A 27470-nucleotide genomic window follows, 5' to 3' on the forward strand; every position below is an offset into this window, starting at 1 on the left:
GCCCCCCCCCCCCTTGAGCATATTTTTTACAAAAGTTTTTAAGGTGTTTATGATATCGCTAGTATTTTCAAAAGAGAAAATGCTAAGATACAACTAACAAGGCATGGGAAGTGCCATTTCCGGCGATCTGGGAGGCATTTACAGCCAAAATTTTCTTGTACGCTTCGCGCCAACTCTTGGTGGCGCTACGCTTAGATAGTTTGCAATGCCGAATCTACAGTTTCGCCCCTCCCTTGGCAAATTCCTGGCTACGCGCCTGCTGCAACCCCCCCACTTCTGACAAGAAATCTCCGCCACTGCCCAAGTCGGTCCCAAAAGTCTAGCCTCAAATTGGTCTTATATACTAAACAAAAATGAAGAAAGCGTTCTGTCTGTTTCTCCCTAACGTTACATATCCAAGATGAACTGGTAATTTTGTCTTACGAAAATTATAGAAATTCGCCAATCCATTGAAAATGAATTCCTCTTTTTTTTTCTGTGTCTTAAAATGGCTTCAAGAAAGCAACAAATATCTGCAAACGCCGCAGCTGAAGTCCCCATGATCACACAGGGCTGAGAACACATTCAGTCCTATTTCTGAGATGTGTTTTGTCCTTTTAAGTCGCTACGAGAGAGCACGCAATATCTGCAAATGATAATGCTTTCGGGTGCTTTAAAGTAAGGTGACCATATTTGCCTGAATGGAATCAGGGACATTTATTGCGTGACTGATATGGGGGAGGGGTCTAAGGGGGGGTGTCCCCCTCCCCTTTGGAAAATTTTCAAGTGCCTAATGTGCTTAGATGTAAAATGGTGATACTTAGAAGCACTTTTTAAATCAATTTTATTTTCAAAAATGTAGCTTTTTCTTAGATGAAATTTACTTACTTTACGAAAGAGTGCTAGGCTAGATCGATCTAGCATATTCCACTTTACACTGGCCCACCTGAAATACTGGTTAGTTCCGTTCTGCGACTGCACACTTGACTAAATTTTGTTTTTACAATTATTTTACTAATAATGTGGGATACACTGAACACTTTGACGAATCAGGGACATTTTCGGGGACACTTGTTCATCGGGGACAGCACAATGTAATCGGGGACTGTCCCCGAAGATCGGGGACGTCTGGTCACCTTACTTTAAAGTAGCTACTAGAGAACATCAAATAACTCAAATTTGGACAGCTTCTGGGGGTTCTCCTAATCCCACGACAGGGACTGCCCCCCCCCCCCAGGGATTTGAATAAGAAACTCAATTCTCGCTCACATGTTTTTGATGTGTGTGTGTGTTTATATGTGTGATTTACTATATATCGCTATGAGAGAATAAGAAGTATCTAAAAACGCTGCAGCTTCCGAGGGCTTCGCCTCTGGATCCCCACTAGGAGCGTAATCCATTCCAGATTGATTTCTTTTTATGACATGTGGTTTTGTGGTTTTAAGTCGTTATACGAGAGAACAACATATTGCTCAAGTCTTCAGGGGGCTTCGTTCCCTGGACCCTACCATGGAAATTAAAATCCACTCTCTCACTTGTATGTATTTGCTTTGATAATTTCTCCAACTTCTAAAGCCCTTCCAGTGCTCCCCCCTTGAACACACAAGGGCTTGAGACACACCCTTCATGACATGTACTTTTCTTCTCTCAAAATATGCTGCTTCCGGATGACTTACCCCCACCCTCTTTACTCCTTAGCCATGTGACAGTGTACAGTTGTAATTAAAAAATTGCCGCTTTTGTTGGCTTAAATTTTGCAACGTCGGTGCTTGGCCAGTACCCCCGGTAAAGCTAGCCCGTCTCGAAAACGATATACACCGTCACCCTCCTCCCCATACCCATCCCATCCCCCAGCCCTACCCCCATGAAAAATGGTTAATGTACCCCCTTGTTATGCTGTTATCTGCTTATTGCGGTGATGATTGATATTGCATGGTACCTCACGAAATCATGGTACGTAGTGTTATATACAGCAGAGATCATATATGTTGCGAAGTTAATGATGACTCCACTTGATCAATTAACACAACACACCAGCAAACAGATCTCCGATGTTCACCGTGTAAATATTTCATGGCAGACGTTGAAAGCTCTCTAGCTCTGAACAGATGAAACATCTCACACCTCCCCCACCCTCATAGAAGTGCACAAATAACATAAATTATATCCATTAATTAAAGTCGTTTCGATTTAACCAACATTTTACCATCAATTTAACAACATAGGATGACGACAAAACAGCAACATTGCTATTACTTTTCTTTAAGATTGAAAGGATTATATAACCTTGGAAAATAACTCCACCGAGAAACGGGATGTTATTGCATATTGGCAAGATGTCATAAAATGACTTCATCAAAAAAATAAACAAGTGATTTAAACTGTGGAGAGGTCATAATTGTATCAGTGAAAAAACAATATTAGTATAATCTGACTTGTCTATCTATAACGTCACAAATTATTGCGCAATGCTGTTATCCGAATAAAATGAAATAATTCTAAAACGTTGCAACTTTCTAGCATATGAAAAAAACCAAACGATGAAGGTAGATAACATAATCTTTTTTGATCCCTTTTTCTTTCTTTCTTCTTTTTTTTTTGGAAAGAGGGGGGGAGGACCAATGTGTTCTTTTGTATTTGTTACGTGGCATAAAGTTCTATTTTTTTAATCCTATTTTCCTTTAACTTTTTTTTTTTTTTTTTTTGGTGCTTTCATACACTAAACACAAGACCAGATTTATGATGTATTAGATCGTTTTCTTAAGGCGTAATGTCAAATATATTGGTACCGTAATAATTAATTTCCCTTCCCACCTACTTTGCTTAGTAGACTACGTGATATAACGTTTAACTTTTTTTTTTCGACGCCTCATGCAGTTAACCTTTGGACCACTACCAAATCTCATAAAGCCTCCTTGTATAGTTTTCCGTATGTCTGTTTGTTATAGAAACTCCGCATGAGCGTGCAGAGATCCAAGTTGTTATACGCTTACACGAAGATTTTAATAATTTCTTAGAAACTAATTTTGAATTTCACTTCGTTATCACGTATCTGAATAAATGTTGCATGTTGTCATAGGAACGTATTCAATAATAAAACATACATGGAATAATCACATTTTATCGTTTTCTTAAAAACAAAATGGACTGGATTCAATTATAACAGTCAAGTGATCAGAATTCAGAAGAAGCGAGAATTGGGTTTTTTTTTGTCATTCGAGAGGAAGATCATCTTCAGTGCTAAAGATGGCGAAAATTATATGGATATTTATAATTCTTCTTGCTATATTTGGTAAGTATAAAATCTCTAATTTGTTTTTCAAATTTGCACATGTTCAGAGCATGACATATCGGATATTATCGTGCAATAGAACCTGCAATAATTAACTGAAAAGAAAAAGAACAAATACGAAAATGATAGTAAGATTATGCTACATCGCTTTGACAAATTAAATATGGCATGAAACAGAGTGAATGAAATAATGTAGGTTGAACACGATGGAAGATTAACGGATCTGGGGTCCTGGGGGAGGTGGAGGGGAGGGGGTTAGAGGAAAAGGAGTAGCGATTATAACCATTTCGTTCCTGATTAATTTTTGTAGAAGGCTTCTCAAATATCTTTCAATTATAATTAGCTCAACACTACGAAAACATAGACACATGCTGCAACAACAAATAAGGCACGCATATGGAGCGTACATATAGGTACCATGAATTCTGAATTAGACAGATGACCCCAGTAAAGCTACGCATTTCATTAAAAATCAGTAGTTGGTTTTTGCAAGTGTATATATGATTGTTCAAGGTGTCCTATTTCTACACCACTCACAACCACCCACCCCAACCCCCCCCCCACCACACTCCACCCCTGAAACATCATATAGGAATATATGCAGACGGTATTGTGCTTATCGTGTCTCGTCTGCGCGGACAAAATACTGCGAAACCATGAACGAATATATTGGGCAATAAGGAAATGAAAGTTAGTATGCATGGCATATTTGATTACATGAAATAAACTTGTCATTAAAGAAAAATGTACAACCCTTAAAACAAAGAGACCGAGCCGGGATGTTATTGACATTTCTTCTGAGTCAAACTTAATTAACTATACACTTAGCTTATGAAGTTCCTTTGTTTGGTTAAACTGAAAGCAGCTGTGTCAATTAAGTACCTGGGCAAAAAAACACACATGTCAAGTCATCAAGTCTGAGAGAGCCTCGCAAGAGTCAGTACAGGGACGTAGGGACGAATCTATATACCCCTCCCATTTTTAGGGGTCCCAAAATAATTTCCATTGAAGGGACAGGCAGAACCTATTTTCTAAACTTAATATCTGAACAAATTTGTAGGAGGCCAGACAAATATTTGGGGGCATATACCCCCGGCCCTCCCTGTGACTACGCCACTGAAGCAGTGTCGAAGCTGCTACCGATACGTGCACTTATAGGACTATACACATTACCCCTCCCCGACCTTCAGCCTGCCACACCCCTGAACCCACCATATTCCTTATATTCCTTAGTGTGTAAGTTATCATGTGCTTGAATGAGCCTTTCGAACTTTGGTGACGACATGCATCTTTGCATTATTTTAATAAATCATCTATTACTTAATTGCATGATGTATTATCTGGTTATTGTTGTTTCAATGTACCTATTTGTTCATTACCAATTATTACCAATTCATTACCAATCATTACCAATATTCAATGTACCAATGTACATTACTATCACAGTATACGGGTAGAAGGAAAGGTCGATTTGGGTGAGAGTGGTGGGATGGATAAATGGTAGGGGAAGTTGATCTGTTCAAGTCGATAAATTATATATCAGGTTCTTGTTTTCAAGTGTTTATTTTACAATCGTTATGTGTGAATCATTACAGACAAACATATACTTGAAACAACCATTCAAAATAAGTTAAAATTCACACATTTCCCGTGAACAAAATGGAAAGAAAATTCATGGTTACTTATGTACTTATGTATACTTATTAAACATTATTGAGGAATGCTTCATATTACAAATTCTGCTTACATAGGGCCTAAATATACATGTTACCATATACCCTGGCCAATCATATTTGTGGTACATGTCTATTGCGATAGTTAACAGGTTTATTCACTCGTATTATATTTACTTTATGGTAAAGAGTAAAACATCACTGCTGATGACTATGTAGTGACATTTTGGTGGTTTTCATTTGTAGAGATGAGAAACCTTCAAACATGAATGATGTGTTTAATCAATGCTGCGTTCAGTTACACTGATAAATGCCAAATACGGCGTGTATTTGGTTATATTGTCTTACAAGCTTAAGATGTGTAAACGTGAATTAGAATTAGTTCAAAGCTTGCCAAACAAGTTAACATTATATTGTACTGCTAAAATGAGCAAAAAGTATCTAGTACGCAGATCGAAATCATATGGAAAATACATTTTGCAATTTGACAATGAATGTAGTTATACTTTTACATGCGATAAACAATTTTAAATATTTTATTGAATATTCATATGCATGAGGAAAATGTATACGACTGCTTCGTTTGGGCAAAGTTGACTTAATAACATCGCAATATTTACACGTGAAAAGCAAACATCCGTCTAATAATCATTCCCGCCAACTCAATTAACTAGAAACCAATGCCGGTAGTAATTGTGACGTCATCGAAACCTTTTCATAAAGTTGTATAGATCCATGCATCTATGAGCGACTATAATTTAGAGACAATTCTCAAGCGTATTATAATTGAGAAAATTCCCCTACAACAAATTTATTCTGTTTGATAAGGGGAATTGTCTCTTTCATATTATTTCCTGTTTCTTATATCTTTCGCCGTGTATTTTTTATTTTCTTTCTGGCACAATGGTGCAAAGTTGAACTTCGGGCCCACACTAGCATAAAGTGTTCTAGAACAAAAAAACTTGTCATCTTTCAACGTTTGTGTAAATATTTGATATTTAGTCAGTCGTAGGAATATAACGCTTACCCAATGCCCGGATGTACAGAAGACGGCGGGAAATTGCCATGCGTCATGCACTTGTAACCATGATCATTAACTAAAATTATCTATCAAGACAATATTTCGGTCAATTTTGCGTTGCTTGATCTGTAACCTTTTTTTTTATTTACAATTTTTCTTCAAATTCTCGGGCTGATATACACCTGGTTAATTATTTCATATAATTCGTGATTAATTTTGTTAATAGCGTTTATTGCGCCCAATTTTCAAGTTTTACCAAATTGTTTCTTTGTCGGTGCTATATGCATTTTAAACATGTTTCGTTATGCACAGCTAATTTGGTAGTAATTCCGGTCTCCATCGATACTGCCACGGTGTCCCGAACCCCTCTTCCGAAAATCCTACATCCCCCTTCTCCGTGATTTCCAACTAGTAAAGTCTATATCGACATTAACTTTGTATTATCTTGAGTAAAATCCGGTTTGGGTTGTGCAATGTATTAACGAATCGGTAGTAGAATGTCAATATGCCAATACCTCTCTTATCATGTGCATACAAGAGGTCACGAGTTTCAACTAAACCTATGACGTATCCTACACCGGATGTAACTTAACTTATTGATCTTTCATTAATCACCTTAAATATGTGAATATAGTCATCGATGGTATACATAGTGATACTAGAACAGGTATAAGTAAACTTCAACCATGCAGTCGTATGTGCACGTGTGCAAACGTAAACACTTTATTGGAATGCAAAAGACCAATCTACTTTAATCTGGAGGATGATCCAACTATTCGGTGCGCAATCTTTACACCGGAAGATGGGTGGCGTCACTAATAGTCCATGTTAGTCCATAAAATGAAAACAGTTATCACAAAAATATTGTACTTTGATGTTGCAAAGCTTGACCCAAACCTGTGAGTGATATGTTAAATTTCATCATATCAGGCACGAATGCAGGGCTTGTGGGGCGTACACCCCCCCCCCAAAAAGACCTCATACAAATATTCAACAGTATAGCAGTTATTATCACAACCTTGTCTTAAGACCTATAATTATCTACTTTATAGTCTAAACAAGGGCGTAGGAACCGGGGGGGCTGGGGGCGCCAGCCCCCCCCCCCAGTGAAAAATGTGGAGGGGCGGAAGTATCATTCCGCCCCCCCGGTTCGCAAGTCAGAAAACCCCTTTTTCATTTCCAAATGAGCAAAAAATCTCATTTGGAGCACCACTGAATTGCATCTAAGGCTAGGTGAAAATACAAAATTAAGTTTGCAAAATGGAGTGGGTGTTGAAGTGTGCTATATTGCACCAAATTGCATCTGAGGCCACCTGGAAATGCAAAAAAAAATCCAAAGGAGAGGGGGACACCCCCTCCCCTTAAACCCCTCCCCCAGGCCGGCCGTCAGTCTTCAGCCCCCCCACTCAAAAGTACCTTCCTACGCCACTGAGTCTAAATATGCACGAGGATGCCATTTTACGTATAAATTTCGAGAAAAATCCCGGATCCGTTCCTGTGAATATGTGTGCACGTATCTTTGAGCAATGCTTGAAAAGCTAAGTGATAACAATCTTCATAATCTCGTACCCGTTTATCTCGTTCCCGACACAGCTTTATACATAAGACGGAACTGAATCATTGTGCGTCGTTTGTCCCGTTGTACTCATTGCATAAACTGGCACCTACATTTGCGTAAAAAGACCCTAAAATTAATACATGATTAGGGGATAGATAGAGTTCTGCATGTAAGGCCAACCGAGGCCCCTCCGACGCCCCATCCACCCCTCCTGGGACGTTAAATTTAGCACACCAGACCAATCGTTATTCCTAAAGTTCATAAAAATCCGACATCGTGACTATGTTGTTGAAAGTGGATGCAAGAGCGCCAGAAGAGCAGTTCTAACAGACGCCAAATAGGTCAAAATAGAGGAGATGGAGGAAGAAGAGGGGTCACGTGTCCTATATTGTTGAACTTTGAATCCGTCTTTCTCATCCCTATACTATAGTCTATTAGATTAATATTCTAGTCTCTATCTTGCACATGTTCCATGTCAAAATTATTACGACATATTGCTTTAAATATACAGGCCGTCCGATTATATTCCATGGTTGGCAAGATCTCTTTGAGTTAAGGAAACCAATCCATCTAACGCACGTTCGTAATGTATTCGTTTAATTATAGAAATGAGTAAATGACAGATGTCACTTATACTTTGGACTGTGTCTATCCATCGTTTGTTTTTGCTACCACCAGATACATCGGCAATAACAACAGAAGGATACACATCTATCGAGGGCGCTACCACAGCGGTTCCTACGGCAACCAACATAGCCACCACAAATCCAACGTCACAAATGATATTAACGAGAAATAATTCACCATCACTATCGTCAATATTATCAGGTTTAACGACGACAGAGATTGCAACAGGAGCAGATAATCGTACAACTGTTTCAGACCAAAATACAACCGAGAGTACCAGCACTGTTGACATGGTTACTACGGGAATAAATCACGTGACAACAAACACATATACTGAGAGAGAAGACGGAACTACAATTATGAATTCACCTGGATCTACATCAGTAACAACGTCTAGACCTAGTCCAACAACAACAACAATACTGACAACTGAAACGTCCCAAACAACAAATGATTGGACCAGTGCAAATATCTCCCAAATAGAGACGGAAACACCAAGAGCTACTACAACAACGGGAATATCAATAACTACTGGACAGACGACATCAACTCAAACGGTCGGGTTTACTCACACGACAGATACGATGACAACAGAACAGAAGCTGACGACAGAGCCAACACCGACGACAGATAGTAGAACTACCAGACCCAGCTCAGTAATAGCAACGGGTACAACCGAATCTGTTCTAACTACTGACGAGATGACATCAAAATCCTTGACAACAGACTATGTAACAGCAACACCTCTGTTAACCACAGAGAATGGCACCCATCAAGCTACTGACGGAACTGACACAACAAACATTGCATCAACTCATCTAACGACATCACAATTACAAACGACTGAACCTACTCTAACCGCAGAGAAAAGAACTGACTTAACAACCGATAGAGCAACTCAAACCTCAGATATTGGAACACCTCAGCCTACAGTAACGACATATTCATACCACAATGATATTACAACAAGGATAGAATCCACGTTAACCGGTGAAATAACTCGTGAAACTGGACAGACAAGCTCTGGACCATCAGCAGCCACAGATATAACGTCAGACGTAACCAGTGATATCACCCGGACTCCGGAGACCAGAAGCGACAACAGTACACTTAGCACCCTATCATCAGTAACGTCTGTGTTCGAAAGTACGTCACAAAGTACATCGGAAATGACGTCAGAATACACTACGGAAGTGACGTCTACCGATTTATTAGACTCGTCTGATACGGTGGTTACATACATCATTACTGAAATATTAACAGAAATTGAAAACCTCACCACAGAAACTAAAATGCCAGAATCTAGTAGGAAGAGTACCATGTCATCATCGAGTACCAGCAGTACTCCAGGGTACTCGTCCAGTACATCCACGACATCCACCACATCCACCACAGAACAAGGGAGCGAGGACTCGGTTAGAGTTGGTCTGATCGTAGGTCTTTCCCTGTTGGGTTTTCTCATTTTAGTGATTATTGTGGTAGTTATAGCTTTGTATTTCACTAAAAGGAGGAAATCTTATAACATTAAAACATATTCAGATGATGACTTTTCATTGTATTATATAAGTGACGTTCAACCGAAAAGATATTCTCAACAAGTAGACAATAGCGGCTTTTTGAACGAAGAGGCGGAATCGACATTCATAAATATACCCGCACCAGACGGTACAACAGGGACGGAACCGGAGCAAAATGGAAATGTGTATGAATCTGAAAATTAACCAAAAATTTTAAGAATTGTTGGATTTAAAGGGTTTGTGCAAGTTTTTTTCTGAATTACTAATACTTTGTACAGTTGTAGTAACCGCCAAAAAAAATATGTTTATACCGCCCATATCAGTTGGGTGACATAATCAATTTTCATATTACATTCCGTTTCTGAAATAGAAAGTTGCAAACGTGTGTCTTCGATAGGGCATCAGATTGACCATAACATTTTTTGCTAGAAAGATAAAATATGGTCACTCATTTTCTGTCACTCCTATATCGGCATTTGACTCTTTAAAACATCTTGCGAAATATCGTCATCCCTGCACGTGAGCATTTTGGCGTTTATACCTTGCCCACCAAATGGTTCCCCAAATGAGATGATATATATTCTGAAGTTTATCAATATTTTAGACTGATACCTTTTCATGAACATCATTTTGTTAACATCGTTTTACAGCAGCGAATATATGCTATATTTGCATCAGTCACATAACAGAATGTTCAATATCATCCATATGAAACATAGACATACAATGTAGACAATGAGAAATTAATCATATCCGGTGAACATTTTGGCGCTCCATGCACATGACGACCCTTTAAGTATAAGAACACACAGTACTGCGTAATCTCAGTGTCTCATTTCCTATACATTATTCAATATATTACTCCTATTCATTTTGTTAAGTCGTTATTTTAAACTTCATTTAATTAGGATATGTGTACAATGAGAATACACAAATTAGAATATGCAAATTAAAGTTTACAGAAGCGTAACTAATATGTATTATCTCGAACGAAAATTAATATGTACGAATTTTGTATGCTTTATAATTACAGTTTATATTTAGGACATACACATGCTTATGTATATGAGAAAAATTCGACACCGTCCAAATGAAAAGCACTCAATAAATGTTTATATGTCAATTTTTCCGTCACAAAGGGTTTAATAAATCAAAAGTGAGTAAAAAAATATATATATGCAATGTAAGACTGTCACGTCATGTCAAGGGCGACATGTAATTTTCGTAACGATGAGAAAAAAGCCTAGAGAGAGGTAAGGGTCTCTAACTGCATTCTGGTACTTTCCTAGTCATGGTGTACGAACAGCCTTGCTGTGAGACACTCCTGAGCTAAAAATGTGTTTGCATGGGATAACGTGTTCGTCATAAGATCACGAGAAGCACACTTAGTCAACTCACCCGTGACCAGACCTCGAAGAACCAAAGATAACCTTGTGGGATTTTTTTCATATTTTTATAACGAGCGCGTTATCCTATGTAAACACACGGAGTGTAAGTCGTGAATTTTATATTAATCTTCCTTATTTTCAAAATAGTGCATGTGGTAATATGAGTTTTAAGGTCCACCCATTATTCTACAGGGTTAAATTTCATGCACGTGGTTGTTGTTTTTTTGTCGATATCATTAAGGTCTTTATGTTATACTAATATGGCAAGAAAAATGTCCAGTATCATATGATTATATGAGATATAGGTTGGAAACTGTTCTCGATCTAAGATATATTCAATGTTTCTACATGATTCAACGATATATGCACCCATTTTATATTGCAGTGGCATATCACAGAATTTCAAAGTTAAATAACAGTATCACACTGCTACTATATATCAGACTATCAAAATCAACCTACTGATTTAGTGAAGAAAAGGAACATTGTAAATGATATAGAACATTCTAAAAAGAAGAATCGGCGGGGTTCACTTGAAAATGGGGATGGGGAAAGGGAAGGGAGGCTGAGGCCAATATTTCTCCGGCATATCTTTACTGCGGTACCGATGTGCGATTTTGAAAATGATCCGTTTGCTATACCGTATCCGTTTTCAACGTAACATTGTCAAATTATGAGAGAAATGTTATTGGTCATCATATGGTGGGTAGGATATTACCATTTAGAAATTCTACATACTCTGTCAGAGCAAGATCTTGAATAATGTTTAGTGTGAGTCTTTGGAGTAATTAGTAATTACGGAATATACAGCGTGCTCTCAAAATTAATATTGCTGCAAAATGCAAACTTAAATTCTTCTTAAAATTTCTGAAAGATTTTTTTTTTTTGTTATGATTCTCCCAGTTACAATATTCGTCAACAATATATGGCAATTTCTGTATTTGGAACGATCATGACTAAATTACAAAAAAAAAAAAAAAATACTCAGTTAAATACGGTATGCTATGCCCGTGAAAAGGTTGTGAACCCAATGCTTAGCAGAAATAAAGGAAACTATTTACGAATTGAATCCAGCAACAACAACAAAATGCTTTTGCAAAAAGCATCTTCACAAACATTGAATTTAATCAACTTTGTAGAGATTTCTTATGACACTGTTCCGTTCTAGTACATGAAATATCAGCCTGGGTGGCCTTAACCTTCATTTTGATATTGCAATCGAATATCATTATAGATTATTGAAGGGGGAATATGATTTCACAACAAGCATAAAGTTAATTTAAAAAAAATTGAGGTTTTCTTGACGGGCTTATTGATGAGTAAACTTTCATCCACGTTTAGATTAAAATAAAAATGACTTAAGGTCGCAGAAACGGCAATGCTGGGCGTATAATTATCCAAGCGCGAACACAGTATTCGACTGTAAATAGTGGCTAAATTTATTACTGAAAATGCCGTATAATCAACTCTTTGTGTAAACAAAGGTATCAATCTTTATCTTTTCTTTTATACTTCAAGTATAGAAATATACTCGTCTGTAAATTCATATACTTCTATAACGGGCTGGATATTCTGGACAGGGCGCAACCAAGTATTATACCCACCTCCCCCCCCAGAAAAATAATGGGGGGGGGGGGTCTGAGCCCCCACTGGTATAGACAGAACATTACAGAATCGCAGTACATAAATGGTGGTTGGGCCTAACTTGGTTCTTGAATTCGGGTGTTTGTGTTGCAATGTGGTCGATCTTGTTCAACCTAATAATACTCAAGCAGAGGTTCTGATACTTATACATGTGTAGTATAGTTATATAATCACCGTAACGTGAAAACATGTTTTGTTTATATATATATGAACCATAGTTCAGGAAATTTATCTTTCTACTATAAATTTTAAATAGGCCTAACTTCCATTATTGCATCTCGTGTTTTTAAGGGCAGGGGGACATTGCCGTCACTTTGGGGGAGGTTGAGGGAATTCAATTTACTTCTCATATTTCTCTTGTTATGTATGTAGGCTACTTTCTATATTGACTTGCCGGTTCCACAAGTGCACTTGTGTTAATAAAGCGACATTAATATGCAGGAACAGTTTTTCTCGCTCTTCTCTGATATTTCTTGTTCCCATTTTCAGCTGAGTCATCATCCTATTTCATAGGATCAAGATTCATTAGAAGTCCAGGAGAGGGGAAAGTCGCGAGCCTAGTTCATGGCTTTCGTGTATAACCCTGTTGGCTTTCAAACTACATTCAGGGCCTTCTGGTAGCATACGCCCATTAAAAAGCCCAATTGACTTACACAATAAATCACAAAAGTAATGTGGTATTTAAGTCTAGATAGAAGTTCTTACTAGCTAAACGCTACCCACCACTGTATAGCTGACAAGTTGGCCTTTTATGGCACAATTTTCCATACCGTGTCCGTGAAGATTTTTTGCTATCAGAGTCTGAATTTTTCGTCACTTGTAAGCAAACCTCTTCACTCAGTAGTAAACAATTTTCGTACGCTGGTCCTGGGAGGCAATTGACCCAAGTTTTGTATAACATGTACTTCCTTTCATGCTCTTCAACATGCAAGCCACACAAAAAAAACAGATCCTGATTGAAAACATATCCATGCATGTTCTCCTACTGCATTTTGGCACTTTTCCTGAGCTTGGGGAACATCCGGGCGGATTGATATAAACTCTGACTGGAGTATGCCACCTTCTCGAGTGTTCATTGACGTATCAATTCTACCAACAATGATTACCCGCAGTGATATCGGCGCTGTTCCGAAACTAGTCATGAATATTTGGTTAAAGTTTGGTAATAGCTTGCAGTTAGGCCTCCAACAATAAATTACCCGATGTATATATAATGGCGCTGTTTTCAAACTCTTCGTACGTTTTGTAAGCGCTGTTGCAAAGCTTGGTTATTCCACTATTGAAATCAGCAATAATATGTTATACGTATTTTGAATTATATTAGTAATTATTGCAATGCTTCGTTATGGCAAAATACTCTTCTTGATATCGTTTCCCACCACACAAAATAATTTTGAATATAAGTATAGTATATTTGTAGGTTTTTTATTTCATTTCTTCTGAATTTGTTATATGTTATCCTCTTTGGATTAAATGACGATGTTTCGTTATAAGATCAGTACCAGTATGGACAAGATGTTTTACTACATTAACTAAATTATAAAGTTTAAAAAAAAAGTCCCTATCAGTTTTAATTTTATTTTGTCAATCATTTACGATGCATGTTGCCGTACACAAGGCTTTGTTTAAACAAGATAATCAACAGTGTGACGTCACATTTGAGTCATACTTTGCTCATTATATATGTAGTTTTCAAAACTGCCTTTCTGAGGGTTCCGCCCCCCCCCCCCCCCCATCTGCCCCTCACAAGTATTCAATACATAGTATCAAAGAGTATTCGGTCTGTATTATACGGACAACAGAAAATATATCTCAAAATGCTTTCACATTACAGGCACTGAGATGTTTCCTGAAGTTCGAACCGTGGGTAACCATTTCTTGAATTGCTAGCATATTTGGGGTAATACTAATGACATTTAAACGTGGACGGGGTATTTCACAGAGCTCTTTGTTTCCATTATCAGTGACTTCCATCCGAAGCATACTTGATGCTATTCCATGCAATCTCGCATCAAATCACAAATGATTTGCGTATAGGACCTACAAGACGAGTGTATCCCGGAACTTGCAGTAACTAACGAGAACCGACACTTGAATGAATAAGGAAAAATATCTTTCAGACTTGAAGATCCTTCCGTTTCTATTTCTGCGAATCTCTGCTTCAATTGTTAACGTAGCCTGTTTGACTTGTTGTGAATGGATAACTGATTTCCTTTTCCTCATTTTACCTCAGGTAAAACTTTACGACAGAGAAGGAGAGAAGTTGTCTAACAAACAAAACGATAAAAAGACACCGCCGTTTATAACTCCGTCTATTTCTGGTTGAGATAATCAGATTAAATCACGCTTTGAGTTAAGTGTTTTATTCACGAAATCATTGTTTATCTGTCCGTCTGTATTACTCGAGAGTTCCTTGATCAGGACAACCTCATTAATACTGGTTCAATCAGACCCGATCAAACCACAAGCGTAGGCTTATATTACTAGTGACCATAATCTCCTTCAAAGAAAATGCTACGGAATTATCGACATCGGTCATGTTTATGAGAGATAGGAGATTCAGTGTTTTATTCAAAATACAGTAAACCTAGTATCTATGATATTTATTGACGGTATATCTTTGGTGCAAAAGAAAATAGAAAATAATATCCGCGTCTTGAAATCATAGCCACCCAACAAACAAAATTTTATACATATATCTCGGCTGAATATGCTCATATTTTCACATACTTCGCAAAGTGTCTCTCCTGTTTTCTTCTTGGTCATATGATACTGGCATGCGCTTGCGCATGTGCTTAGCGTGTCATGATATAACAAGCTAATGTCAAAGCCTTATACAACGCATACAAAGGATACGCAGTGTTGTGCTCAGGATTTCAACGGTAGGAGGGTGGGGGGTTCTAAATTCCCCCGACTGGATTAGGTGTAGGGGATCGATGAACCTTTATGAAGACCCAGAGGCGAATCAAGGATTTTGTATAGGAGGAGTGTCGCCTAGAGGGAACTTATAGCAGACTCCCGCGTAGGGGGTTATGTGAGTCCCCCCCCCCCCCAGGGAAAACTGAAAAGTTAAATGGTACATTTTGAGGCATATTTGACTATAAATAAGGTCTACAACTAGCTGTTAACGTAAGGTTTTTTGTTAAACCCGTAGCGGAGGTCTAATTTATCACAATTAGTTCTTTGTTCATCCCCGACTGAATGTACACAATCCCCAGACTGAACTATTTTCCCCCGACTGACAATGGGAAGTGGGGGGTGCCCCCATATTCCCTCAGCCCATAGCGCACGCCACTGATGGAACAAGTAAGATGGAATAAAAACCATCTTCATAATATTCACATTACAAACAAAGCAGACGTTCCGCAATCGAACAAAACAAATACTTCCCTCTCGTATAAAATCATATTTGACCATTACAAGGACAACCATTAATTATAGCATAAATGATAAATAACGGGAAAAAATGTACAGAAGGAACTGTCGTCGTTTTTGTCTCGGAACAGAAACATTATTGTTCTGAAAGTGAAATTAGCTCAAAATAAAATATGGAAGATCATTACCATGACCAAGCAGTGGTGCGAGAGAGGGACACTAATGTCCGAATGGGGCAGGGCGGGGGGGGGGCGTCGGTTTACTGTAATATAATCCCACAGTTTAAAATAGTAAGAGACATATAACCAAAATAGAAGAACATTCCTGACAACACACTTGTTGCATTTTAATTATAAATGAACTAGGCTACATGAAGTTGAGGGGCTACAATAATAAAAAAAACTATAAAAAAAACTTGTCTTTATTAAGAGCTACTTTCCATTTCATCCGGACTCCTTTGGTAAAGACAAGGCTTCTACATAAAATTGGTATGGATTGCTTTGTATTTAAAGTATTGTCAATTTGAACAAACTGACGTCATGATAAGTCGGAAGTGAAGAATCTGGGGAATTTGTTTTTCATACTTTTGAAATGTAAGGAAATAACTTCTTTTTTTAAGAGAAATATACTCTTCCCCTAAGCATGTTGGATATTGCCGTCACCCCTCCCCCAGCACACACATTCACACAAACATAGATCAAGGTCAAAGCGTTGTCTGTGAATGTGTGTGTATGTGTGGGATGGGAGAGGAAGGGTGTTGGGACGGGAAGGGGTTGTGAACGGTTATTGTCAAAAGCGTTAGTAAGTCTGCAGCATCAAGCCGATTTTCGTTAAATGGCCATCTCAATTGGGTCGTTGGTGTAATGTAACAGGGTGGAGGGGTGGGGGGGGCGAGGGCCAGGATCCGGGGGAAATTATGACACCGGTTCCCCTTTTGATTTAACTGTCATACATAAATTTTTGCCCCCCCCCCATTGCCAAGCCTCATGACAGGTGCTGTGATGTTGCCAGAGGGGGGAACTTGTCTTGAGATACGAAGTTCGTAAATCGAATCCTGGGGTGTTATAGTCACCCAATGATGCTCTTACCTTCATGGAATAATTTGAACTTTCCAGTGATGTTATATATTATATGTAAATACGCGCATTGGAATTGTACCAAAATTTTAAAGAGGGGTATATTGATAGCAACAAGTTCACCTTGGTTTCTGGCATGGAAGAAAGGAAAAGCTGGCAGGCGGGGTGACCTGTTGCGGCTCAAACGTGACGAAGGTGTACTAGGAGAGTATGGTCACTCGATCTTCTGTTGGACAAAGTATTAGTTCTTTGTAGATAGTCTTTGTATAGATAGGCATAAATAGATGAAGTTCCGGTTACTGAATTGCACTGTATCATCCTAGCCTACGTATAGTATTTTGCAGCAGATAAACAGTTTGTTGAGAGTTCTTTTCTCTCTTAGAGTACAATAAAGCTGTCCCATAAGATTATATACCAGTCAGGGGTAATCGACCGCTGTTATCCAATCGGCTAAGCTGGTCACTCAGTTAAAGCGGTTTTAATGCAAAGAAAGAATGAATGAAAGATACCAAGATACACAAACACGCTTATTTATTGAATCACTGCTTCGAAGTGATGTGGTCAACATATATTGGAGAAGAGTCAATTCGTGGCCAACCATTTCAAAGAGATGCGAATGGAAGGAGACGAACGAAATTTAGTCGGAAATACCATGAAATATCCGTTTTGTTTTATACTTTACACACGTTTCGGTGGTCAAAGTATATTCCAGTCTTTGGCATCGGAAGTAAGGAGTTCATATCCCCTTCCTTCCTCTCAACTCATCTTAATCCTTATTAATATCAGAAAAGAGAAAAAAGTCGTCGGTGGAAACTTGTAACATTAATAAACCATTAGTATTAATTTATTGTTTGCTCGTTTAGGAAAAGTGCTCAGTGTGTTAAGTTTTGACATCAAGATTCACTATGAAACGAAGGCATCAAGTTGAAACAAAGAAATAAGCGTTTAATTCATATATTTTTGAAAGCATGTAGAAACTCAGGCCAAAGAATAAGCATATATACAACCGTTAACGGTATCAATGGTTTCTCCTTTTAAAATAAAATTACAACGGGTGTATGAGAGATACAGGGGAGAGGGCGTATGAAAGATATCATATAACGTACCATTTCACTCAACCAAATAAGCGGTTAGTCTCACTCCCTCCGGGCATTGTCTTCTCCGATGACCTATAAATTCCATCATATTAATCGACTTTGAACTAATGATGTTCCTTATATATACTATGCTTCTTGTAATTTAAGTAATTTTACTGAATACCTGTAGAATATGGTATGTAATAAGCACGTGGTATGAAATATAGTCCAAGCATAATATCTTGAGTGCTTACATAAAATGTGATCAATGTGTCCATTTTAAGCAAAATATGATTTAGAGTTTTAAACGATTGTTTCTTTTATTCGCTAGGAAAATAATTTTTAACAAAGATATGCAGTGTATATGAACAAGGTAGGATAAACAGCGGGGTTGGGGTTTAACTGTGATGTAAGCTTTTGGTATGGGGAGGGGTGGGGTCGTGGGCCAGTGTGGCCCCTGGGTAAAATATGTAACAGGGCTTCCTTCTTAAAGTCTAAATTTTATATTAAGTGTACTATATGAAGATAAGAATAAATCATTATTTATGCAATATTTCCCAGAGCCCCCTAATAGACTCCGGGTTGTGACCACCTTACCCCCCCCCCCTCGTCTGGTCTGGCGAGAGCAGCTATGTCACTATCATCATTATCATTATGATTGATCATTATGTTTTCAGTTGATTTTGTGTTTTCCTCTATCCTTCAAAAATATGGGTAATATATATGGAGAAGAATTGAAAAAGAAAAACATAGTTAAAGACTTAAGTGGAATACAGCTATTTGAAAGGAATATTTATACTCATGCAAACCTAATGTGCATCTGTATATGACTGTGTCCCCTTACACTACACTCAACAGTGACACCCCCCCCCCCCCCGCGTACCCAATTAAAGTGAAAAACTTCAAAATTGATTAGGCTTTTCATAAATTCAAGAAGTTTTCATGTTGGTAATAAAATGTGCCTTCGAACTTAAAAGTGCAATCAAAAAGTGTTATTTATGACCAAACACAAATTCAAAACAAAAACATGAAATTAAAGAATGAAAGAAATACAAATAATATAATTTATGGTACCCGCGGAATTCACAGGTCATCCCTATTGTTATGTAATTTTGGGATAATTGTCTGGTTTTTCCCTTGAAACCAAAATCACATGTCCCCCTGAGGCTCAAAGTTCGTGTCCCTCAGATTTCACCCTCTTCTTTTTTTTCATTCCTTCTCCGTATCCATTTATACACACACATATATATATCGGTAAAATTATGTGTAGGAAGAGTGACACGCAGTAACTACACATTCATAACGCCAATTATAGAAGTTATTACAATACTCTCCATGCCCTTATTAAAATAACTATGTTTTTAATATAAAAGCTCAATGGCTTGTTGTCTGTTATATTTTTCTTACCGCTATAGTGTGATTCTCAAACCCTCCCCCCTCCCATTCCCCAACCCCCGCCCGGAATCCCGTCTCCTATTATGGTGTTCAAATTATGTTGACATCCTGTTTAAGTTCACCTATAAAATGACTTGCTTATCTCTCTAAACAGGTTTGTGCAAGAAAACAAGCTTGAAGTTCAAAGTTGGCCGCTGTTTATAAACGAATCATATAGTATGGTCTAAGATTGATTAAACCCAATTAAAATCCCACAGTCAAATAAACTCTGCGACATAAACGCTACGTCAGTTACGATAACATTGTTAGAGACCCAACTCCTGCAAATAAACAGTCAGCCACTAAACTCATTACGTATGCAAATAGCTGCTTGAATACCGTCTTCCTATTGGTCGATAGTATCGCGTATTGTTGAATTGATATATACGACTCTCTATAGTGGCCCAACTTGTGATAGGCGTCAATAGCCTAATCCCTTAAGCTCAACACCACCAACAACATGATTGTACACAACTTGAAAGGCGGAAACTTCAAAGAATGATTTGGAGAAATTCGCTACACTTCGCATCGTCAGTTTTCTATGACCAGGGTCAGTCTGACTTCAGAGTTGTTTCACTGAGGATAAGTAGCAACTGTGATTTTAAATATTACATACTAAATGTACTGTATTATCAATTTCTTAAAGTGGAAAACATCACAGTACGTACGCTTCTAGCAAAACTTTTGAACTTTGGAGTGAAGCCGCTTTACGATTTCTCTATCTTTTCTCTCGAAAGATCGTATTTTTTGAACATTTGAAATAAAACACAATTTTTTAAGATGCCAGCAAGTTGCGTGACATTATCCTCTTCACCTGGGATCTTCAGGCCCATCTGTTCCGCGGGATCAAAGCCCTCTGATCTCTCACCCACCAGCTCACTTTCTTCGATAGATGAAAGATCCAATGCAGAGGCTAACCGTAAGTACATAATTTAATTTTGATTTTGATTTACATAGATTGTCAAGTCTATTTTATGTACCGTATATTACGCATTCAATGACAAGTGCATGGAAATTAACGTATTAATAATTTTTTCTGCTAACGAAGTCGGTTAGCTTCAGAAAACAAATTTACTGTCTCAGGTGAACTGTAAAAGTCTAAAACGCCAATGCGTTACGTGTTACATTGTTATGGAAACTATGGTGGATTGTTCTTAGTACAATCTCAATAATTTTGGGGGGAGGGAGGGGGGGGGGGTGAATTTACGTTGATATGAATTTTTCAAGCATTCTTTTGATAACTAATATTTACGTGAACAATATCACATATGTATAGAGGGACAGGACGGACAAACGTTATTTTCTTGTTTTAATAACCCCCGACCCCTACCCCAACGTGATCCTTAAAAAAGGAGGGCTGATGTACATATTACAGTAGTCTAGTTACGACACGTAATTCTAACCAGTGTTTGTTACCGCTAGTGATAAGCTTTCTATTATTTTTTTTGCGGGGGAAGGGAGGGGGGGGTAGAAGGATTGGATGGACTTTCCTTTGGGTCTCATTGAGTAGACCATTCTCTCAGATGGGAAGGAAAATTAAATGGGTAGAAATAATGAGGAGTAAGGAAAACTGTATTTTGAGTTCACTGTGGAACTTCTTTGACGATCAATTTCACCTCCTCATGTGAACATTCCATAGAGACATGCGTGGGTGCATGATAAGCATGGTGAACACTGTATTATTTCAATACCTTCCTGACCTCAACTGTTAGTAATTATTACAATAAATGGCCATATTTGCTGGAGTATCTTTCTACAGGGAAGTAATAGTCAGTACATGTATCTATAACTGCTAAGAGATATCATTTACACTTGTTGTGAAATGTTAAAGTCGAAATGATATGTTAAAATATCCAGAAAATAATATTTAAAATTGATATAGTTGCAGGGTAGGATCAGTGCTTGTGTCTATTTCGACCTTTAAACACAAAATAAGAAACTTTCGAAAAGCTACATTTCCTGAACAAAAAAATATTATTATTTTCGGTCTTTTATTTTCTCACGTCAGTTGCCACGTACAACCAGCAGTCACCGAGGCAATGTTCCAGCCAGTTACCACCAGTTGAGCCAGCGGTTGGTCTGACTCCCTCTTCGGCGATGTTCCCCTCCGGAGGACTGTCTCCTTATAAACCACCTCACCCGACGCCACAAGATTCGCTAAACGCATCAGTTCGACCAATAGAAACCTGCCCACCGAGAAACCGGCGGAGACGAAGCCGAACCATCTACAACGGTATGCAAATTAACGGTTTGGAAGCGTGTTTCAAGGTTAACCGGTACCCAGACATCGAGACCAGAGAAAACCTTGCCATGTATATTGGGATGAGCGAGGCTAGAGTACAGGTCAGTTTACATTTTTTTTTGGGTGGTTATGCCAACAAATATGCTAGATGGTCACTTAATGATCACGTATTGTCAAGCTAGAACAAGCATTTGACTAATTCCCTCAAAATCAATTCATGTTCACAAATATTTCCTTTCCTTGAACAGATCCTAAATCTAAACAAAGATATGTCAGTGGCTACAACCCATAATAAGTGATTTATTAATCATTTTAATGTAGCACAGAAAAGTTTGTTTGCGTCCACACATTTAAATGTGAATCATTTATTGTTTGTTTATATAATTTCACTATTTTTTTGGTGGATTTCAAATGTAAAATTAATGTTTTCATGGACCTTTTCATTTCTAAAAGGGTTGAGTTTGGGGCACTCCAGAGTACGTTCTACATGTATAACATGCGGATCCACTATTCTTATTTCTTTTACCTGTTTAGAGTTTCAATAACCGGAAGGGTTAAAACTTGTCCATTATTTAATTAACTATAGCTTGGCGGAAGAGATACCCTCTGTAGTTTCCTTTTGCTTGAAATGAATATAAAAGCGTCATCGAGTTGTCCATTGAACCCTTATCTAGAGGCGTGAAACATTCAAAGCTCCTTTCTCTATTATCTTATGTCGCCTGTTTCCGGCTTTTCTTTTCAGCCAAGAATTGGCTGTAAATATTTAACAACAATTGCGCAATAATAAATCTCCATTATACCCACCGCCCTTTAAAGGTCTTGCCTTCCAAATTTAAATATGCCAACGGTTGAACGTGTTTGCCGAGACTTATAGAATAATCCGGTTTTTGGCGAAATTATTCACAAATTTTGAGGAAATTCAAATTAGACAATAAAATATCCCACTGAGTAAAACCTGTTCTACTGGTAAACTAAAGTACTGACCATTTGGTGACCACTTACAGTACTATTTCTAGCATATGATGACGTAATATTCAGCCTCCTTTTACAATTGTCACATTGCTTATATATGCTTCAAAGCTAACGTATCCAAGTTTTTAAAACCATATTATTTTATTTACACATATCCATGCATACATGAATTAGTTCGCAGACATGGGCTCCTTCTACGACAGCATTTTCTACCTCCTATAGTCGATAGTGTCATTTCAAGTTTCAATCAATCAATCAATAAACTTTTATCGTGAAATCGATGAGGATGACTAAAGTGTACAAGTAGTTAATAAGATTTCAGGCTTCTTCTTTTACATTTGTTAGTGAATGCACTTGTGTCCGTCGCTTTGCTCCTATTGTTAATGGTGATACTTTGAGCTGCTGAAGACAGTTTAAGGTGTTAAGTTGCTCTCATAGAGGTACTTCTCTAACTTGCCAGTCCTTTTATATCATTACCTCCGGGTTATTTGTACAACTTAAGTACTTATTAAAATCGAAACATTGAAGGTTTCTGTCAAATGTGGAGGTTGCTCCAAAACTTTCAAGAAGTTCGAACTCAAACGGACTTCAAAGTGAACACAATTAGTCTAAGCAACAGCACAGAGAAGTATTTGTCACAACTTTGAAATGAGAATGTATGGTCGAAGATTGTAGTATTCCATTATGTGTCTATCTTAATGGACAATGTGCAACAATCTGTTGTTTATCTGCACTGTACTTGTAAAGCCACTAAACTATTAATTGAGTTTTTTTTTGTATTTATTAAAATGTTCGAAAAAGAAAAAAAGTTCTTGTAGCATCCGACTGACATAGTAAATAATCATGAAAAGATTCAATGAAGTAGAAAAATATTCAATGCTTAGCAAGATGTGTTTTTACCTTTGATCCTTCGTAAATACTAATAGAAAGTGTAGAAACTATTTATATGGTAATAATATCAAAGGGAAATCCGTAACACGGAGAAAACGCCCTCTCATTGAAGGTTTCTTGAGAACATTTTCAAAGCGTATGTATTGATAAGTTACAGGCTTCTGCCAAAATCCACCCTACGCTAACGTCGACGCCAGGCGTTTTAATAATTCATGGCCAAAGCTTGTGAAACTGGACCGCGTCGACGTAGACCTATGTACGATCTTTTTACCAGGGAACCCCGCTCCCCCTACCCTCCTCTCCGGCCTAACGCTCTCTTCGAATTATCATTCGTCTATCTCTGTTTCAATGCAAATGTTTGGTATTTATTTCCTCTTCAGGTCTGGTTTCAGAATCGAAGAGCACGCATGCGCCGTCAAGAGCGCAACACTCTGAGTATTGAAGAGGAACACGTTTCTCCTGTAGCCAAGGATGCGACAAATGCCGACAGATCCCGAGACGATGAGTGTCAGTCGGATGACGTCACAGGCTCAGATGACGTCAGCAGTGCTAGCAACGACGAATCAATGAGCCGTGAGGAGGTGACGTCAGAGATGGGTGGAGACGAGCATGAAGAGATTGATGTTGTGGGAATATCCGAAGAGGACGGTGAGTGATTGAATATTTATGAAAGGATTTCGAAATACATTACTTGTATATATAGATGGATTCTTCAATGTAAGATATAAATATATGGATTGACTGATCAATCGATTCTGAAGTATCGCACCAATTTTGTCAGAAGGGAAGGTGTGGAAGTGGAAACGGATTGACCGCTGAACACAAAACGGAAAACTGTTTGTGTCTTTTGTATAAAAACAATCTTTAAAAACATTGACTAAACTTAAAACTTCATTTGTCACAAGAAACAAAAGAAACGAAAAGGGAAAATAATGAAACCCCATGTACATAGAAAAGAATTAACAGGCCTGCAGTTAATCGAATATATACATAGCAGTGTTGATGACTTGCGCTGAGTGCAACGAAGGTTGGCCCTGTAACAAGCCGAATGGGTCATTAATAACGTTTCCACCCCTTTATACGTAACTTGTTGATCCAAACTTCGACCAAGGTTACATTATGAAGGTAGGGGATTCCCGTGATGCAATACGTCAATGCTACGTCAGCAAACTACCAGATTCATACCGAAACGTCCACTTGTATTTATTTGTTTCTGATTCTTCCCTTTTTTATCACAGATTCGTGCAAGAGGAGTTCCTCATCTCTCGTTAGGCCTACTGTGACGTCAACACCCTCTGTAGCGTCCTTGGTAGGAAAACCTCTAGTCTCCATCCCACCGCCGCAAGTTTGCACCAAGCCGTGTTGCTGCCCTCCTCTGGTTCTCCCCCAGTACCCATTCTTACAGCACCGGATACCGTCATCATCCATCCAGGTACCATACCATCCAGGGTTTTATACCTCACAAACAGCCGGAGTCCCACCCGTGTCATTATGGAATGCGCCACCACTTTTCTACAGCTTTCGTCCTTCGTTGGCCCTCCAGGTTCCCCGATCAAGTCGTCATGGTGCCCCGATGCCCTTCCGTTGAGTAGCTTAGTCTCATTTGATGACTTTCCTTGATGCCTTCTCCAGGGAGACCCGGTACTCACCAACTCCCAGTATTCATAATCCGATGACAACGAGAGCCGTAAGCCTGGCTCTGAAATAGTGACTTTCCAACTGTCCACGATACAACAGGATATGGACTTATCTTCATGCTGTGCACCCTTTTAATGGTGAAATGATATATTTTAAACCGCCTCTCTGAGGCACTCCCATTCGTGCTTGAGCTTTTCTAGAAGAAATGTCTTAGAAATATATAGAGAGAAAATTGGGAAAATGGAACTTACTGGTTTATTTTAGTACCGGTAATCCAACGACAATTATATTTTAATAAAAAGAAAATATGTATTGTGGTATTCTGCACGGTAATACGTTGTTCCACATTGTGATGTTTTAGTATGATTTCAACAGATTTCATTGAAGGAGGTGAAGTGGGCGGGGTGGGGTGGGGGGGGGGGGGGGGGCTAGGTCCGATACTTACTTATTTCACTAGCTAATGATTAGTTTTATGTATTAATATGTGATTAGTACTAGTGATTTATTAGTCTTACACATAGCTTGCCTGATTCTTCCTTTTTTTTGACGACAAATGAGTTCTTTCAAAACCATTTGCAGCTGTGCACTATATTTGCCAAAACGATCATTTTTTTTTTTTTAATTTCTTTCAATCATTCAATCACTTTCCGCTACATTTGCACGGACTTGCCTTGTATTTAGCTTTTCTGATTTTATTCTGACATATCGTATGATTTTTTTTTATCATTTTGCAATTTCTTAATATTTCTGCACGCTTTCGAATCTTTAAATATAGAGAATAGAAGAGGGAAATTTTGCTGGTTAAGTAACAGCCAGATTCTAATATAGCGAAATGACAACTAATGACTCTAATTTCAAAACAACGGAAGCTGTAAAAGTACTCACAAAATTTTGAACTATATGGAAAGTCATAAGGTAGCATACGCCTATTTAATTCCCCATAGACTTACACATATATCAAGGTGGGTCTGTAAGTCTAGATAGTTCTCACGTTACCCATCACTGGATAGCAGCTGACAAGTTGCCCATTCATTGCTGCCTCAGTTTTCCGTATTATAACCAGGTAGGTTTTTTGATATATGAGAGCCTAAAGTTTTCATCTCTTGTATAGTATTACCAGGTCTGTGGAGATGGAGGGGTGGGGCTGAAGAGTCAGGAAGGTTACAGGCTCGGGGTCCATAGTCAATTAGGGCGCACAGGGGAATATTGGATAAAGAAAAACGTATTTTTAATTTTTATATTTAGGCGAAAACGGAAACTAAATCAAAGTGGACATTGTCCGAGGTTGTCGTAGGCCACTTACTGTGTCATTGAGTGCATGGGTCTCTTTTCCTAAGTCTTATAAACTTCTGTACGTTCAGACCTCTTACCGTTTGTAATATTTATTTTCTATTTTCAAAATGTAAATGTCACTACGTACGTTAATGATTTTGTATAACAGCACTTTCCTTGTATATATTGTAAATAAATAACAACATTTCCATGCCTTTCACACAAATGTGTCATTGTAACAGTTTTCTGTGAAAAATTCATTAAATACAGTAAGAAGTGCATAAATTTTCAATTTTGTTTTGTTTTTGTTTCCTATGCAAAGTAATTGATAACTGAAGCCAAGTCGAGCCGTTTCAAATCCAATGGTTTGGGATATACAAACGGGTTTTGTAATAAAATATAAAACACTTTCTCCACTTATTCCAAAATGTTTACAACTTTTGTAATGCAAAGTCACTTGGCCAATTTTATGAAAAAAAAGCACATTCACTAATTTTTTTTATAAATCAAGCTAAGAATTTTGTAACCATAACATAACAATTTTCGTACAAAATGATTAAGCTATGACTAAAGTTGGTCAGTGAAATAGTTTTTCTTTCTTATTGACTTTTCCATGTGATTCTCAAAGTAAAAACCCTCACCACTGTCATAGAACACAAAGGTAACCATTAGTAAAACAGTAGTTACTGAGAGATATTGTCAAGCACCGATCTCTTTCAGTTGAAGATCAAACAATTTTTGATGTTGAAAAAAGAAAAGATAAACTTTTGACTGTTGCATGACGATAGAGTTATT

The 27470-nt window shown here is 38.0% G+C and overlaps 2 protein-coding genes across 2 annotated transcripts; both read left to right on the top strand.

Moving 5' to 3' along the window:
- The first annotated feature begins 2929 nt into the window (after positions 1-2929).
- LOC139961813 (uncharacterized) lies at positions 2930-13113 on the top strand. Its single transcript, XM_071961357.1, has 2 exons — positions 2930-3271; positions 8202-13113. Exons 1-2 carry the CDS (start codon positions 3226-3228, stop codon positions 9869-9871), a joined length of 1716 nt encoding a protein of 571 aa, XP_071817458.1. The 5' UTR covers positions 2930-3225; the 3' UTR covers positions 9872-13113.
- A 7004-nt stretch (positions 13114-20117) lies between these two features.
- Positions 20118-25797, top strand: LOC139961752 (uncharacterized). The gene is made up of 4 exons (XM_071961194.1): positions 20118-20579; positions 21669-22003; positions 24146-24413; positions 25004-25797. Exons 1-4 carry the CDS (start codon positions 20441-20443, stop codon positions 25351-25353), a joined length of 1092 nt encoding a protein of 363 aa, XP_071817295.1. The 5' UTR covers positions 20118-20440; the 3' UTR covers positions 25354-25797.
- The last annotated feature ends 1673 nt before the right edge of the window (positions 25798-27470 follow it).

Source organism: Apostichopus japonicus, chromosome 20 (assembly GCF_037975245.1).
Source record: "Apostichopus japonicus isolate 1M-3 chromosome 20, ASM3797524v1, whole genome shotgun sequence".
NCBI lineage: Eukaryota > Metazoa > Echinodermata > Holothuroidea > Aspidochirotida > Stichopodidae > Apostichopus > Apostichopus japonicus.

Coding starts and splice junctions, on each gene's coding strand:
- LOC139961813 (XM_071961357.1), top strand. CDS start 3,226: ATGGCGAAAATTATATGGATATTTATAATTCTTCTTGCTATATTTG. Junction 3,272..8,201: donor AATTCTTCTTGCTATATTTG/GTAAGTATAAAA, acceptor TGCTACCACCAG/ATACATCGGCAATAACAACA.
- LOC139961752 (XM_071961194.1), top strand. CDS start 20,441: ATGCCAGCAAGTTGCGTGACATTATCCTCTTCACCTGGGATCTTCAGG. Junction 20,580..21,668: donor ATCCAATGCAGAGGCTAACC/GTAAGTACATAA, acceptor TTCTCACGTCAG/TTGCCACGTACAACCAGCAG. Junction 22,004..24,145: donor TGAGCGAGGCTAGAGTACAG/GTCAGTTTACAT, acceptor TTTCCTCTTCAG/GTCTGGTTTCAGAATCGAAG.